General features: G+C 39.3%; 1 protein-coding gene across 1 annotated transcript; it reads right to left on the reverse strand.

Annotated features, from left to right (window-relative positions):
- Positions 1-1,790: 1,790 nt before the first annotated feature.
- On the reverse strand, positions 1,791-13,446 carry bysl (bystin-like). Its single transcript, XM_036559807.1, has 7 exons — positions 13,021-13,446; positions 11,974-12,130; positions 10,144-10,282; positions 9,197-9,330; positions 7,080-7,240; positions 4,544-4,646; positions 1,791-3,334 (listed from the first exon to the last, which is right to left on the reverse strand). Exons 1-7 carry the CDS (start codon positions 13,286-13,288, stop codon positions 2,983-2,985), a joined length of 1,314 nt encoding a protein of 437 aa, XP_036415700.1. The 5' UTR covers positions 13,289-13,446; the 3' UTR covers positions 1,791-2,982.
- Between the last annotated feature and the right edge of the window lie 321 nt (positions 13,447-13,767).

A 13,767-nucleotide genomic window follows, 5' to 3' on the forward strand; every position in this document is an offset into this window, starting at 1 on the left:
GGGCCCCTAAGGTGATACGGTGATTATTTTTAATAAGGCATGGCCACAAATTAATAAATTGAGGCCAAAAGTTAAGTTTCTAGTAACACGCGGCCTCAATATAGTATTTTGTGGTCTCACTATAGTAATTCATGGCCTCAATTTAATAAATTGTGGCCTCAATATAGTAACTTAACGAGCCCATGAAGGTATTTTTGTAAAGGTAAGAACTTGGTGTGCACCAGATACTATATGGTGTGCACTAGATACTATATGGTGCACACTAGTTACTGTATCTGGTGCGCAAATGATAGTATCAGGTGCTCACCACATAGTATCTAGTGCTCACCTGACAGTATCTGGTTCACACCTAACAGTATCTAGTGCTCACCACATAGTATCTGGTGCACAACAGGTTTTTACCTAAAAAAAAAAAAATACACCACATTCCTTCAGGGGCTCCATAGAAACGCATGCTCCTTTGGGTTTAAATCAGGAGAATGACTAGGCCAGTAAATAGCCTTCCTCCCTTTTTTCTGGTTACTCCTTGGTGAAGTGTACAGTTTGCTTCAGGTCATTGCTGCTGCATTATGATCGTCCAGCCAATGAGTTCCCTGCTGAGAAAAACAATGGTACCAACATCAAAACACAACACATTCTAGTTTTTGTGGGAATCAGCATAACAACTTCCGTTGCTGCTGACCAGCATCCCAGCATCCCAAACACAAAATATGCTGGTGTAGAAGGGTTTGGAAGCATTTGCTTGGACATGGGAAGACAATGTTTTTGTATGTGAAGACCAGTTCCAGAGCAGCCATGCATGTCCAGTGTCATGACCATGACACTACCTCCTCCATGCTTCACAGATGAAGCAGTGTTTTCACACTTCTGGCACAGCCTGATTGTCGTCCAGTACAAATTATTCCATACCGTTTTTTTGGAATGCCCAGCTGTTCTGATGCTAAATTCTCAGTTCTCATTTGTACCTTTTACATCAAAAGCTCTTCTGTTTACAATTAAGGGGAACACCCGAGCAGTGAATCACTGGTCATTCGCCCAATACTTATGCTATGAAATTTACTTAATTTGAGCCCCAACAATGACAAACCATGTATAACAATTCCACCCTTTTTTTGCTATTCAAGTTATTTTGTACAACATTTTACATTAAAAAGCCAAATTATGCTTTATTTACGTTTTAATGACCGCTTTATTTTAAATACAGGGCATCAAACAATGCCACACCATACTTCAGCGATTCTTACAAAAATGTCACATTTACTGTTTTCATCGCTCAGTTCTTCTCTACTTCAGTCATTACCATTTAGTTCCTCATCCCTTTTTTGGGATGAATTTGATCTGTTGTATTGGTTCAGCTCCTGTTCTGCTCACTCCTCGAGACTTGGCATTATATTTGACATCAAAAGGATTAAAAAATAAAAGAATAACAAAATCCAGAGTCTAACGAACTTCAGTTCTCATACTGATAGATGCTGGATGTTCTAATAAGTTCCACTGCAGTTCTGTACGTTGCTCAGTACTTAAATATCTGTTTCTTCTGCTACTCCAGTTGTTTTCTGGAAAGGTACGTTTACTTTGACTGCAACAATACTTTCACTTTAGTAATGCGCTTATCTTAAACACCTCTAGTGTTTACACGAAAGCGAAAGTCAGTCAGGTGATGTGCCCGAAACTCAACGCCTCACACCTGCCAAGAAAACAGGTCAAGAACAGCAAACAATGATATCAGCAATAGTAAGTCATGCAGCCCAGTAGAGTTAATAACCTCTGTTTCCAGTGATGCACATACATACAGTTCACACAGTACTTTTATTAGAAATATGGTTTTTGAGCCTTGGACTAAAGTGTACAGGAGTTTGCCCTAAATCACCCTTTCAGTGTCAGTGCTTTGAAAGTTATCATGACTTTGCCTTTGTTTCTCTTGCTTGTTACAACTTGTCAGTAGTTGTAAGGTTGCTAAACGTCGTGACTCACGTCTGACAGAAAAACAAGGCATTTCTACACTGCAAATCTAATCAATCACTACAAGTTCAGAAACTTCTTTGGAAGTGTAAATAGAGCTTCCACTAAACAGAATTCAAAAGAATGGAAAACAAAAAGTCTGACCGAATGATGAACAGAATATTCCAGAAGTGTTGAATTAAAGGTACACTAAGTAATTAAAACCACATGTGGACCACTGAGGTGCATAAAGGAACATGACATCACCCTCCAGTGGTGCACCAGTCTAGTAAATGAGAGCATTCGGCTGGAAAATAAGTCTCCATGTAAAATTCTACATGTTGCATCATTAGAGCCAAGTAATAAAATAGTTTTATTACCTCATGGATGAATGGAAATTCTTATTCAGTGTACCTTTAAAGCAGTGTCCAAAAAAAAAAAAGAAAGAAAGAAAGAAAAAAGGACCAAACCTGGACAATCCTACTTTAAAGAGGAATTTCATATTTTTAAAAATCTGGATTATTTAATCAATAAACTATAAACAAAGTCATTCCGAGTGGTTTAGTGTGAAACTGTTCACAGTGGTGGTGATAGGAACCAGACCTCCACCTTTAAAAGCTCCCTCACAGACATTATTAATGGTTATGAATTCACTGCCTAAAGTCTGAGACACTGTTTTACGATGGTTTTGAGAAGATTTTGGCCTAAATGTATTTTTGAACTCAGTAAATTTCCCTTCAATTAACCACTTCACATCAAACCACTCCGAATTACATCTCAACCCCTAAATTATGCAGAATTTTGAAGAACTGGTGGAATTCCCCTTTAAAAGGGAAGCTTCAATAAGCATGCCAATGTGCATAACAATGAATGGACGCTAGTTGTCACCATTTAGCATGATGGCAACTGTCATCTGCAAAATGCCAGCTGTTCACCTGCGTTCACTGTTAGCAGCGTCAGCATTTCTGAATGAGCTGTTCCTTTAACGTCTGTAGAGGGTGAACAAATTCGAGAGTCCGTTATTTATTTCTTTTTTAATTCTCAGTCCATCGACATTACTGGCGTCGCGTCCTCCAGATCTCTGGTCTCGGCGTTCTGAAGCTCGCGCCTGATCTCGGCGGAGATCTGCGGGTGGTTCTGGATCTTCAGCAGCTCCAGCAGCGCCTCCTTCTGTTCGGAGGACAGGTCGGCCTTGTAGCGCTGCACCAGTGTGAGCAGGCACTGGTGCCACAGCACGGGCAGCGTCCTTTTCTCCGAGCGGAACGTCAAGAAGTGGGCCACCAGCGCGTCCAGCACGCGGAAGGGCAGGGCGTATTTCTTATCCAGTAACAGACGCAGGAAGATGCTGTTGGCGCCATTATATTCCATTTCGGCCAGTTTCAGCATGGCAGCACTGCGGAGAGGATGGACTCGATTATATATGTGGGTAAACACGATTAGATTCAAATAGTCTTTCTAAAAGTAGCACTGCCACTCGTTTATACACCCAGGCATACTGCACAACTATAAATGTGTGTTATTGTTTACACTACATGTGACATGCACCACGACATTGTCACCCGCGTAATATTTATGCGATTTTACTTACTTATTTTTGTACTGCACGTTATATTTTATGCTTGTTTTAGTATATTTTATTATATATCTACTTTTTCTATTTATGCATCTGTATATTATCGTACGGTAATAGTTTTGCTTGTTTTGCTCTTTACTGGACTTTGTGTTGCTGTAATAGACGACCTCCCCTCTGGGATTAATAAAAGTGATTGATCTATCTATCTATCTATCTATCTATCTATCTATCTATCTATCTATCTTTATCCACCTTAAACAGCTGAGAAACTAAACAAACTAAACAAACTAAAGGCAACTAAACAAAATCATTAACAATTAAATGTTTCCCTACCACCAATTAAATTCTAACCCATTTCCTTCCAGTAACGATGTATTTAGATTTGCATTTCAGATCCTTGGTTTTCCTTTCTGTTTTTAACCTGAGCTGTTTCATATAAACAAAATTGAAAATATTCCTCAGAAACAGTTTTTGAACTGCTTTGAGGGAAAAACACATAAAAGTATAACGCTGCACTTTTTACCATATCACTGCTGTTGGAACAAAACCTTGTATCCTCAAAATAGTAACTTTACAGGAGAAGGAAAAAACGTACTTTACTTTTAATGTAAGTCAATGGAACCAGACTTTTTTCCAAGTCATTTTGGGTCGTTTATTCTGGTCCATTCATCATGAAATTTAGACACAATGTAAAGAACAACAGGCATTTTCAAATATGTCAAAAACTGAAAAACAGCAAAAATGGAGGTAACAAGGTTTTGATCCGAAAGCAGCAAAATATATAATTTAAAACTGAAATTGAATGTAATGTTAATGTTGTATTTAAGTTAAACTGTATTTCACTCATTTTTCTTCTTCATTTTGGTTTGTGTGGTTTTGTGAGCATTCGCAAAACAACAAAAAAAAAGCACATTAAACAAAACCGTATTAATTGGCTTATGAAAAATCTTATTGTTGAACCCATAAATTATTAAATAAAGGAGAATTCCACACTTGGCCCAGCACTAACTCTGTATGTGCTTGTGCTACCTGGAGTGCAGTACGGGGATGGAGCACTTGGTGAGGATGCTGCCGATGATGATGGCCTCCCTCAGAGTGCAGGTCCCCGACTCACACAGCGGGATCAGGATTCCTGCAGGGGGCAGCAGAGTCACATTCATTACTGATCGATCCGCTGACTGATCTATTAAAGGAACGAGTTCAGCGAAAAATCACATACACAATCGCCCACTTTCTTTAAATGTAGTCTGTGGAGTTAGTTTTGTGCCAGAATGTTTGAGAGAAGATCCTGGTGTTTGAGAGAGGAATGTTCCGGTCTGAGAGGACAGCGGTGCTCTGAGCGCAGCTCCTGAACTTGAACGCACTCGTCAGCATGAAGTGCGGCAGATAAACACCTTCAGATTTGCTCAACACTCTGGTTTCATTCAAAACTTGAAAATCTGCACAAATCATTTCCGCTCTCAGCTCCGCAGCCGCTCTCTCCTTTCACATCTGCTCGCTGTAAAATCTCTGAACGTTTGACAACAACGTTTTACGAGTTTTGAAGGTGAAGAGTTTCCAGTTTTGAGTGAAAACCAGAGTGTTTTGCACGTATGAGCTCTGAAAGAGAGGCGTTATTGTGCACATTTTTAGGTTCTGCACTCAGAGCAGCGCTGTCCTCTCAAACCCTAACATTCCTCTCTCAAACATCAGGATCTTCTCTCAAACATTTTGGCACAAAATGATCTCCATAGTAGTCCATCAGCTGAGACACGCTTAGTGTCCAAACGCTGCTTCTGTAGTTTTACCCCTGGGGCTACGAGGCTAATATAGCTAACAAACACTAGAAGTCAATAGTCACCCAAATCTTTTCCGTAAATTCATCCTCAAAATGTCTCTCAAACCACATCCAGAGCGCAGACCTGCAGCTAGTTTTTCTTGTGTGTGTGAAACAAATAGTCTTTATGAGCTATAAAAAAAGGACACATTGGTTTCTGAATCTCTGAAAATAAACAAAATATGTACTCATTCTTGTACACACGTTTATATATATATATATATATATATATATATATATATTTGTTTTTGTAGCCTTTGTAGAAAAAGCTGTTTCTCAGCCTTTCAGTGCTCAAAAAATGTGCTCTCAGTTCTGATATAAGCAGCTGTTAATATTTCATTTATTATTATTTTGCACAATAGTGAACGGTGCTTTTGTAATTTTGTATTTTGCGAGAGGTTAGTTAGATTTTTGTTTACACATCCAGTCAAAGACATTCCTTCTATTTTAATAATAATTCATCTTTTCTCATACTGTCATCGTGATGTCTGACAGCTTTATGGAGCGCAAAGCATTAATGCAGCTCTATTCTATAATCATTTTGTTTCAGAAGTGCAGTTTTCCTGTTTGGTTATTGAATTTGACAAATACTCCGAATGTAAGTGGACATAATCAGACTACGCTGCTTTAAGACAGCAGTCTTTTGGATTAGGTTACAGGTTACAGCTTTAACAGGTTGTCTGTCGTAATCTGTGCGGGAACACATCTTTAAAGTAACCTGATAAACCTGCTAATGGGAGATGGACAAAGGTTCTGGATCAGGGTGAGGACAGGTCTGTGTTCAGATGAGTAACAGTACCGCGCTGTGCTGCACTGCCTGGTAGGAAAAACCCCGAAAGTAAATAACAGTTTAGTTAGAATTCCAGTTTAAGACACACCGGAATCAGGTAACAAACTATTATAGAACTGATCACCTGACCAGGTGTGCTCAGAGCAGGAACAGACATGTGGTCTGGGTCCTTCAGAAATCTGGATAAACACAGTCACATTTGTTCTTTACCCAACCATGAACAGTACAGACAGTGGAAGAACACTGCTGCCACCTAGTGGTCAACCCCCATATGGAAAAGACGTATCATCACTGTTGGGACAAAACCATATTCATTTTTGTATTTTTTATTTTTTGACACTTTTTTTGACATTGTGTCACAATTTCCTGATTGATGTACTAATAAAAATGGCTGAAATTGCCTGGATAATAATAATAATAAAAATTTCTCCAATAATGTCAATTAAAGGTTAAGAACAATTTCCTTCTCCTGTAAAGTTACCTTTTTTGGTGATTCAATGTTTTGATAGTGATGATATGTAAAGTGTATTTACTAAACACATTCCCAAATGTATGAAAATGGAAAAAAAATTGGCTCAATGAACTTGTGTGTTTGAAATATATTTTGGATTTCCACATTATATTTGAAGTTATGTGTGTATATATATATGTTTAAGATATGTTTCTTTTTCCAATACAACTGTATTCCCAATATTCTCGTCAATATAGAGAACCTACATATGACAAATTGCATAAGGGTTTAAAAATTTACATTCAAATGCGCTTATTTACCCGACAATAGCATTCTTAACTCTGATTGGTCAGTTTAAAACACAACACTGCCCCCTCTTCCAGGAAACCCGAACGCCCCTGGTGACATCACGTCTAGGAGAAAGCCCGGTTCTTTGTTCCAGACAGAACAGAAGAGGTTTTGCAGGAAGAGAATTTGAGCTGGAACGTTTACAGGAGTGGACGCTCACCTTTGAACCACGCCCCGGGTTTAAACAGCGCCTTCTTCAGCGCGCTGTACAGGTGAAAGTTCAGCCGCTTGTACTCTGTGATGTCGTCCCGGATCCGCGGCAGCAGCACCAGGTTGTAGAAGCGCTGGGCCATCCGCTCCTTCAGGTTAGAGGAGAAGATCCTACACCAGGACAAAGAGAGAAACAGAGAAGAATGAGGAAAGAGAAATAAAGCTGCTGCGAACGCTGAGAGAAAGATTTCACAGCTCAAAAAAGATTCTGGACCTTTTAAATCTGGTCAGTTTATTGAAAGGTCCTCATCAGTGCTAAACTGCATCCTCAATAAGTGATTTTAAGCAAGCAATGATTTTAGATTGTTTATTAGACTGATTATCTGTTTAGGCCGGCTTCTGAATGCAAAGAAAAGAAGTGCAATAATAAATTGTTCACATGAGTCATTTAATTAGTCAGTTTGTTATTGATGGTGGATAATTTGGAATTTTGAAATATCAATCAAAACCATTCAGTAAAATTCAAGAACCACTCATTTATTTACATCTACATAATGTAATTTCTGTGTCATTTCAGTGGTTTAAGGGCTCCCACAGCGTTAAGGTTAAGCTGTAATACCAAGGGCTGCCAGGAGAGGGCGACAATTTACAAATGAAAGCATGAACTGTAAATACTTTGATGGTTACATTTTTTATGACGATCCTTCGTTACGGTTTGAAAATAATTATTTTAGTGAATTTGTTGCAGCAACAAGCAAACAACATCATGTGCTGTCAGTTAAAATTTTCAAACCGATCAACATCAGAGCTTTATTTCAGTTTTTCCGCTTTAAACATTAACAACAGCTTCTTTTCAAATAAAATGAGATCTCTAAACGCTGTCAGTGTTCCTGTTTTATTCAAAGGACACAAAAAACTTAATGTGCACCATTTAGCTTTGATGCACAGTCATTTTCTGTGGTGTTAGGAGTGTTTTTTCAGTCTGACGTCTGTCTGCTGTATCAGTACCGTACAGTCGATTATCACACACAATAACTTCAACACGTTTCCCTGAATTTAGAAACGAGCAGAAAACTCAGCGACTCTAAACTCATTTATAATAGAAGTCAATGGGCAGATTTTTACACATGCTGGGAAGAACAAATTTATGAAATATGTGACTAGATAATGTCACATATTTCATACATAAAACTACCGCTTAAAGGAGGATGATACGGTTAACATACATATATATATATATATATATACACGATATTCGGCTTTTGTTGGAACAGAAAAAATCCACCAGCAAAACAGCAGTGATACTTAAAAAAAATATGAAAAATTACACAACGAAATGACTTTGTTATTTTATATGCAATAACAACTCGTTTTATTCAGTGTTTCAAGAATATTTTAAGTATTTCTGTTAACAAAAATGTAATTATTGAATTACACTTTTATCAAGTTTCTGTTTTCAGATTTCATCTTCACTTTTCAAATATGATGAATTTTGGATGATAATTTTATCGTAACTTTATTCTTGATGTTCTACAGCGTTCTCAGTCAGTTTAGAATCTTCTGTTCATCATTCTGGACTCATCTGACATTTCGACATTTTTATTTATAGCTTCATACTCATCATCCGAAACCTGTATTCGATATCATGTTAGAATCAGTTTATTCATTTATCTGCAATCAATACTGTTGGTATATTGTTGAAAATATGACTTCAAACTTTTGAATGATAGTGTATGTTAATTAAAACAAAATCAACCCTTTAAAAAAAGCCAATTAATTAATGTAAATTAATTAATTAATTCACTGTAAATATCCAAATGGATACTTATTACTATGTAGATTATACTGTTACTGTAAACTGGTTGTTGTTTTTGTTCTCTTATAATTGCTCCTCATTATGATCCATGTGGTAGTTCAGTGTTCTAGATATGATCACTATATAGAAAAGAGAACCAGTACAGAATTGATCACAGTGTTGATTGTGTATCGTCGTTCTGCCGTATGGCTGCTGTTAAACTCTCACAGTGACGTCCTCTTTGATCTGTCTGATCAAATCTGATCTACGATTTCTTCTCAGATTAGCACCCAAAACGCTAAAGAACCCTGAGATCTTCTATGTTGACCCACCGTGTGGCCTGGTACATGGCGGCTGCCGTCCACGTCTCTGGCTCTGTGAGATACAGCACCTGCTCCCAGTTAGAGAGCGCCGGGATGATTTTAAAGGCTTTGGGCAGCTTCCCACTGCGGTACGTCGACAGAACCTGAAACCAGAGGACGACTCGGTCAGCGACTAAACCACAACTACAGCAGACTCAAAAACCCTCTGGGTCTCACTGACTCCATCGCTGTGATTACAGAAATAATCAATAAATATCCTGAAGCTATTAGCGACTGGGAGGCTTTCTGCGATTTTTATTTTCCCACATTATTTGGCCTGAGCAGCAGCTCTTTACGATGGGTGAGAATTTCCTGATGAATGGACCGACAGAAACACTACAAAATTACTTGGAATAAAATCTCTTTACATTAAAGTATAATAAAAGTTATTAACATTTTCATCTATAAACTCACCACTTTGGAGACACTGTTTCTAATAAAGTGGCCAGTGAGTGGAAGCACAAGGTAGGTGTTTCTAATAAAGTGTCCAGTGAGTGGAAGCACGAGGTAGGTGTTTCTAATAAAGTGGCCAGTGAGTGGAAGCACAAGGTAGGTGTTTCTAATAAAGTGACCAGTGAGTGGAAGCACAAGGTAGGTGTTTCTAATAAAGTGTCCAGTGAGTGGAAGCACGAGGTGTGTGTTTCTAATAAAGTGGCCAGTGAGTGTAACAGTGTGCGTAAGATGTCCAGACAATAATTCTGAACTGTTCCAAAATAACCAAATCAAACTACTGTGAAATGTGAGATTTTATGATTCACTGAATTGTTTTCTAAAGAATCATTTTCTAATAGAATCACTCTGCAGTCAGACAGTTACAATAAGGTGTATTTATAAATGTGCAGTTTTCTAATACTGAAATTGGGCTTCCAAATGCATGCTGGGAGCAGCAGTCTTTCATATCAGGTATAAAATCTCACCTTCTTGACCCCTCTGTAGACCTCTATGACCCGGGGGTCCAGCTGGGGCATGGGCTGCCCTGACACCTCTGACATCACTGTGCCGACCTCCGTCTGCTTCTCCGTGATCTTCTCCATGATTATATCAGCTAAAGTTCGCCTGTGAAACACACACACACACACACACACACACACACACACACACACACGTAATACATAAATGAGACCAGCAAGTAAACAAAAGTTTTTCTTTATAGTTCTCGTTGGTTCTTACATTCAGAGAACAAACAACAGCCACCAAAACCCTCCATCAGTATTAAACAAATAAAAAAACTCTACATACAGCACCATTTAGACCAGCGGTCACCAACCTGCGGCTCTTTTACTGTCCTGTGGCTCCACAGCAGAATCAGATTTGTAGGTAAAAGTAAAATAATCCTCCTTTACAGTAAAATAAAGCTCTGCTGATCGTTCAACACAGTTTAACAATAAATGGTCTTAAACTCTGGAGTTAATGTAGAACTGCTGATTCACCCTTTAACCCTGAAGATCAGCGCAGACTGCTGGTCACCATAGCAACGCAGACAATCTCGCCTAGCTGGTAGCTAACGAAACGGCAAAGAGAGAGATTTAAGATGAACATCGATAATTTGGAGACGAATGGACTTATTAGTGTTTATAATCACTCCAGCTGGTTTCCTGATACGTTTAATCTGCAACAAGAAACTGACAAACACTAAAAAGTCACAAGGCTGAAGTCAGTTTCTCATTCGCCAGCTTCCTGTTCAGATTTTCCTGTTCCACCTTAAATAGTGCAGCAGTTACATTCTGGCCCCTCAGGCACCATTTAAGGTGGAACAGGCAAATTCGAACAAGAAGCAACTTCAGCCTCGTAAAAATCGAACGTTCAGAGACATTTTACAAGAAACTGTTCTACTTTTGTGGAAAAGTTTCCTGCTGGAGATGTGAGAAAAGCAGCTGTAGCTGAGCTGAAGCTTAAAGCAGAGCAAAGTAAGTCTGTGTTTTTGTTTATATTATATTTTTTAGTCTATACTAGTACATTAACACGTATTGAGACAGATTTACAGCCAAGATGGTAAAATGGACATAAAATATTGTGGCTCCTCAGGTGATTTGATTTTTGTTGAAAGGACAAAATGGCTCTTCTTAACATTTGCGTTGCGACGTCTGATTGAGATGGTCACGCAACACTGACTGCAGCTTCTACAAACAGATGTGTCACACAGAGCTGAACGATTTGAGGAAAATACATAACTGTGATTTTTTTTTCTGACCAATATTCTGACTAATTCAAACTGGGCTTGTTTTCTATTTAAATTAAGGTCCAGGCCTGTTTTTTCGGCCATAAACACCAGCATGTGCACATTTTCTGGCTTGAGGCTTTAACACTGAATGTAGTACATCAGACTGTCGGTTAGTCGTGGTTGTGATGTCACAGTATAGGGTGTTTAGGTGCTTCTGATTGGTCAAACTGTTCTAAAGGCTGTTAATGAGCTCTGTGTTATCAGGTTAAAGTTCCCCACTTAAAACCTGCTAAAACAGTGTTTATAATGCAGACTATAACAAAACTGCAGCTCTTACCATTTGAATATTTCACTCTTTTAATCTGGGATTTAAATATAAGACGATTCCCCTTTCAGCCCTCGTGTCTCCCTCACTGAGGTCCAGAGTAGGTTTGGCCGATATTTATAGTTATCATGATAACGATAGGCGATATTATCACGATAATGATAACATATTGTATTAATGTCCACCTCTAATGTGGCCCCTTGGCCTCGTAGCCCTTCCTGAAGGCATGCTGTGCTCATCAGCTGTCCAGGTGTTCTTTACCTGACAGGTGGGTTTTTACTCATGAACATCTGGATGGCTTTTTCATCCTCTGGGTCCACCTCTACCGCAGCACCCGCCCCCATGTCATCCTCCACTGACCCAGCAGCCCCCAGCTCCGGCCATTCTTCATCAGAGTCGCCATCCTGAGAACTTGGACCTGCAATAATAATAATAATAATAATAACAACTAGTTTACTAACTACTTCAACAAACTATGCTAACCTCACTGGTGTGTTCATGCTCTTGTCATTGTTAGTAAATATTCTAGAATCAGCAACGTACAACAACTTTCATCAAAGGTGAAAGTCAAAATTTCTGCATAATTAAACAAAGTCATTCAGAGCAGTTTGGCGTGAAACGCTCTGTTCTAGATAAACTTACCGAGTCAGAACTGTTCACAGTGGTGGTGATAGGAACCAGACGTCCACCTCTAAAAGCTCCCTCACAGAAAGTTCCTACAGTAAATGGTTATGAATTCACTGCCTGATGACTGAGACACTGTTTTATGATAGTTTAGAGAACTTAAACTCCATTCATGGTGGAGGGATACATGCAGAACGCTGTGAGGCAAAATAGTCCCCAAAGAAAACTGATTATTCCAGATTTTCCACTATTTTCCATCATCAACATTCCATATAGACTCAGAAGACTCGTGTAGGTTCACTGGTGGTTCTGGATAGTAAATAAAATGTCTATATCTGTGCTGTAGTCATGGCGACCCCTGGTTCCTATCACCACCACTGTAAAGACATCTGAACCATTTCACACCAAACCTCTCTGAATCTCTCTGATTACATCTCAGTAATTAGTGAAGGGGAATTTTGAAAAATAGGTGAAGTTACCCTTTTAAATCTAGTATTGAGCTAAACTGCTGTAGCTGCAGGGTCATATTAGGATTAATATGGACTCAATATTAAAAATAATAATAATAATTTTAGGGGAGAATTTACACCGCCTCTTACAACAAGTAAAGGTTAAATATTACACATTTTAATAGATCATGTGACCAAAATGAGCCACTCTAACGTAACTAGAACAGTAAGTTACCTAGAACAGTAGAAGGTTTCTTCTTGACTTCTGGCGTCACTCCGAACTCCGTCTGCAGCTCTTCTTGCTGGATTCGTGCCTGTTCCAAAATCTTCCTGGACAGTTTTTCATCCACATACTCTTCTTCCTCCTCCTCCTGTTTTCTGGCCCTGCTTTTAACCCGGCTGTGGCTCCTGATGGTGTCCAACTGGAGCAGCTGGTCAGCCAGAGGCAGAGAGCCCCCTGCCCGCTCCGCTGCTCCGGCTTTACTCCTCTTTACCTTCGGCATCGCGACGCACCGCTCCAAACCTCTGGCCTCTCACAGCGGACAGTGTTTGGGATCCTAAGCTGGACTCATAAGATCCCGCTGCCCTCGCTGTCCGAGCACTGCAGGACACACGTGGGTCCCTCAAAGCAAATGGAGTTACAGACGACGCTGCGTGTACCGCCGAGCGCTGACGGCGCCACAAACTGCACCCACGAGGCCCCGCCTGTGGCTGCCTAAAGTCGGCCTGACTTAAAATCTCAACAGAACCCGGACTAGAAACTGAGATTCAGAACTGGTTTTACTGGTCAAGTGAAATATCACTTATCTTGTGTCTTTTCTGGCACTTTAACACTTCAGTGTTCTGCTAAACCTTAGGGTAGAGCACATTTTGAGTCACTATGTATGTTCTGATCTCGACAGTTTGATAGATATGAATATTTAAAAAACTGTGGGGTTGTTTTTATTATTGCCCCAAATAAAAAAATAAAAATAAAAAAGGG

This window comes from Colossoma macropomum, unplaced genomic scaffold (assembly GCF_904425465.1).
Source record: "Colossoma macropomum unplaced genomic scaffold, Colossoma_macropomum, whole genome shotgun sequence".
Taxonomy (NCBI): Eukaryota; Metazoa; Chordata; class Actinopteri; order Characiformes; family Serrasalmidae; genus Colossoma; species Colossoma macropomum.

Coding starts and splice junctions, on each gene's coding strand:
- bysl (XM_036559807.1), bottom strand. CDS start 13,288: ATGCCGAAGGTAAAGAGGAGTAAAGCCGGAGCAGCGGAGCGGGCAGGG. Junction 4,647..7,079: donor ACCCGGGGCGTGGTTCAAAG/GTGAGCGTCCAC, acceptor TGCCCCCTGCAG/GAATCCTGATCCCGCTGTGT. Junction 3,335..4,543: donor ATCCCCGTACTGCACTCCAG/GTAGCACAAGCA, acceptor TCCTCTCCGCAG/TGCTGCCATGCTGAAACTGG.